At 51.9% G+C, this 3796-nt stretch overlaps 1 protein-coding gene across 1 annotated transcript; it reads right to left on the minus strand.

Moving 5' to 3' along the window:
* Nucleotides 1–1715: 1715 nt before the first annotated feature.
* Nucleotides 1716–2048, minus strand: LOC138370189 (zinc transporter SLC39A7-like). Its single transcript, XM_069334179.1, has one exon. The coding sequence runs from the start codon at nt 2046–2048 to the stop codon at nt 1716–1718; it is 333 nt and encodes a 110-aa protein (XP_069190280.1).
* Nucleotides 2049–3796: the final 1748 nt, after the last annotated feature.

Here is a 3796-nt window from a genome sequence, read left to right on the forward strand (position 1 = left end):
GGAGGACGGCGGGATTTAATTCTCCAGCGTCGCAGGAGAGCGTTAAGGGAGCCGAGCGTGTTTGCTCTCAAATACGTCGCTGGAAGTGTTCGAGGGCGGGACCTTCTCCCTCCCGGGGCGCCCTGAGGGCCTGAGAGAGACAGGGAGGAGAGGTATAGATGGAGGGAGAGACAGGGAGGAGAGGTAGAGATGGAGGGAGAGACAGGGGGGAGAGGTAGAGATGGAGGGAGAGAAAGGGAGGAGAGGTAGAGATGGAGGGAGAGACAGGGAGGAGAGGTAGAGATGGAGGGAGAGACAGGGAGGAGAGGTAGAGATGGAGGGAGAGAAAGGGAGGAGAGGTAGAGATGGAGGGAGAGAAAGGGAGGAGAGGTAGAGATGGAGGGAGAGACAGGGGGGAGAGGTAGAGATGGAGGGAGAGACAGGGAGGAGAGGTAGAGATGGAGGGAGAGACAGGGAGGAGAGGTAGAGATGGAGGGAGAGACAGGGGGGAGAGGTAGAGATGGAGGGAGAGACAGGGGGGAGAGGTAGAGATGGAGGGAGAGACAGGGAGGAGAGGTAGAGATGGAGGGAGAGAAAGGGGGGAGAGGTAGAGATGGAGGGAGAGACAGGGAGGAGAGGTAGAGATGGAGGGAGAGAAAGGGGGGAGAGGTAGAGATGGAGGGAGAGACAGGGGGGAGAGGTAGAGATGGAGGGAGAGACAGGGAGGAGAGGTAGAGATGGAGGGAGAGACAGGGAGGAGAGGTAGAGATGGAGGGAGAGACAGGGGGGAGAGGTAGAGATGGAGGGAGAGACAGGGGGGAGAGGTAGAGATGGAGGGAGAGACAGGGAGGAGAGGTAGAGATGGAGGGAGAGACAGGGAGGAGAGGTAGAGATGGAGGGAGAGAAAGGGGGGAGAGGTAGAGATGGAGGGAGAGAAAGGGGGGAGAGGTAGAGATGGAGGGAGAGACAGGGGGGAGAGGTAGAGATGGAGGGAGAGACAGGGGGGAGAGGTAGAGATGGAGGGAGAGACAGGGGGGAGAGGTAGAGATGGAGGGAGAGACAGGGGGGAGAGGTAGAGATGGAGGGAGAGAAAGGGGGGAGAGGTAGAGATGGAGGGAGAGACAGGGGGGAGAGGTAGAGATGGAGGGAGAGACAGGGGGGGGGGTGAGGGAAAGGGAGAGAGAGAAATGACTATAAAAATAAAAATAAAATGGCAACTTTCTGTAAAAATTAAATTTGTACGAAGTGATTCTTTGTCTTGTGGCATGTGTCATGTGTATCCTTGTGGCACGTGTCATGTGTATCCTTGTGGCACGTGTCATGTGTATCCTTGTGGCACGTGTCATGTGTATCCTTGTGGCACGTGTCATGTGTATCCTTGTGGCACGTGTCATGTGTATCTTTGTGGCACGTGTCATGTGTACCCTTGTGGCACGTGTCATGTGTATCCTTGTGGCACGTGTCATGTGTATCCTTGTGGCACGTGTCATGTGTATCTTTGTGGCCCGTGTCATGTGTACCCTTGTGGCACGTGTCATGTGTATCCTTGTGGCATGTGTCATGTGTACCCTTGTGGCACGTGTCATGTGTATCCTTGTGGCATGTGTCATGTGTATCCTTGTGGCACGTGTCATGTGTATCCTTGTGGCACGTGTCATGTGTATCCTTGTGGCATGTGTATCCTTGTGTCATGTGTCATGTGTATCCTTGTGGCATGTGTCATGTGTATCCTTGTGTCATGTGTCATGTGTATCCTTGTGGCACGTGTCATGTGTAGCCTTGTGGCCCGTGTCATGTGTATCCTTGTGGCACGTGTCATGTGTATCCTTGTGGCACGTGTCATGTGTATCCTTGTGGCACGTGTCATGTGTATCCTTGTGGCCCGTGTCATGTGTATCCTTGTGGCACGTGTCATGTGTATCCTTGTGGCACGTGTCATGTGTATCCTTGTGGCACGTGTCATGTGTATCCTTGTGGCATGTGTCATGTGTATCCTTGTGGCACGTGTCATGTGTATCCTTGTGGCACGTGTCATGTGTATCCTTGTGGCACGTGTATCCTTGTGTCATGTGTCATGTGTATCCTTGTGGCATGTGTCATGTGTATCCTTGTGGCATGTGTCATGTGTATCCTTGTGGCATGTGTATCCTTGTGTCATGTGTCATGTGTAGCCTTGTGGCCCGTGTCATGTGTATCCTTGTGGCATGTGTATCCTTGTGTCATGTGTAGCCTTGTGGCCCGTGTCATGTGTATCCTTGTGGCACGTGTCATGTGTATCCTTGTGTCATGTGTCATGTGTATCCTTGTGTCACGTGTCATGTGTATCCTTGTGGCCCGTGTCATGTGTATCCTTGTGTCATGTGTCATGTGTATCCTTGTGTCACGTGTCATGTGTATCCTTGTGGCCCGTGTCATGTGTATCCTTGTGTCATGTGTCATGTGTATCCTTGTGGCACGTGTCATGTGTATCCTTGTGGCCCGTGTCATGTGTATCCTTGTGTCATGTGTCATGTGTATCCTTGTGTCACGTGTCATGTGTATCCTTGTGGCCCGTGTCATGTGTATCCTTGTGGCACGTGTCATGTGTATCCTTGTGGCACGTGTCATGTGTATCCTTGTGGCACGTGTCATGTGTATCCTTGTGGCATGTGTCATGTGTACCCTTGTGTCACGTGTCATGTGTATCCTTGTGGCCCGTGTCATGTGTATCCTTGTGGCACGTGTCATGTGTATCCTTGTGGCACGTGTCATGTGTATCCTTGTGGCACGTGTCATGTGTATCCTTGTGGCACGTGTCATGTGTATCCTTGTGGCACGTGTCATGTGTATCCTTGTGGCCCGTGTCATGTGTATCCTTGTGGCACGTGTCATGTGTATCCTTGTGTCATGTGTCATGTGTATCCTTGTGGCACGTGTCATGTGTATCCTTGTGGCACGTGTCATGTGTATCCTTGTGGCACGTGTCATGTGTATCCTTGTGGCCCGTGTCATGTGTATCCTTGTGGCACGTGTCATGTGTATCCTTGTGTCATGTGTCATGTGTATCCTTGTGGCACGTGTCATGTGTATCCTTGTGGCACGTGTCATGTGTATCCTTGTGGCCCGTGTCATGTGTATCCTTGTGGCCCGTGTCATATGTGTATCCTTGTGGCACGTGTCATGTGTATCCTTGTGGCATGTGTCATGTGTATCCTTGTGGCACGTGTCATGTGTATCCTTGTGGCACGTGTCATGTGTATCCTTGTGGCCCGTGTCATGTGTATCCTTGTGGCACGTGTCATGTGTAGCCTTGTGGCCCGTGTCATGTGTATCCTTGTGGCCCGTGTCATGTGTATCCTTGTGGCACGTGTCATGTGTATCCTTGTGGCACGTGTCATGTGTATCCTTGTGGCATGTGTCATGTGTATCCTTGTGGCACGTGTCATGTGTACCCTTGTGTCATGTGTCATGTGTATCCTTGTGTCACGTGTCATGTGTACCCTTGTGGCCCGTGTCATGTGTAGCCTTGTGGCACGTGTCATGTGTATCCTTGTGCCATGTGTATCCTTGTGTCATGTGTCATGTGTGTCCTTGTGTCATGTGTCATGTGTATCCTTGTGGCACGTGTCATGTGTACCCTTGTGGCACGTGTCATGTGTATCCTTGTGGCATGTGTCATGTGTGTCCTTGTGTCATGTGTCATGTGTATCCTTGTGGCACGTGTCATGTGTATCCTTGTGTCATGTGTCATGTATATCCTTGTGGCCCGTGTCATGTGTAGCCTTGTGGCACGTGTCATGTGTACCCTTGTGTCACGTGTCATGTGTATCCTTGTGTC

Source organism: Procambarus clarkii, chromosome 31 (assembly GCF_040958095.1).
Source record: "Procambarus clarkii isolate CNS0578487 chromosome 31, FALCON_Pclarkii_2.0, whole genome shotgun sequence".
Taxonomy (NCBI): Eukaryota; Metazoa; Arthropoda; class Malacostraca; order Decapoda; family Cambaridae; genus Procambarus; species Procambarus clarkii.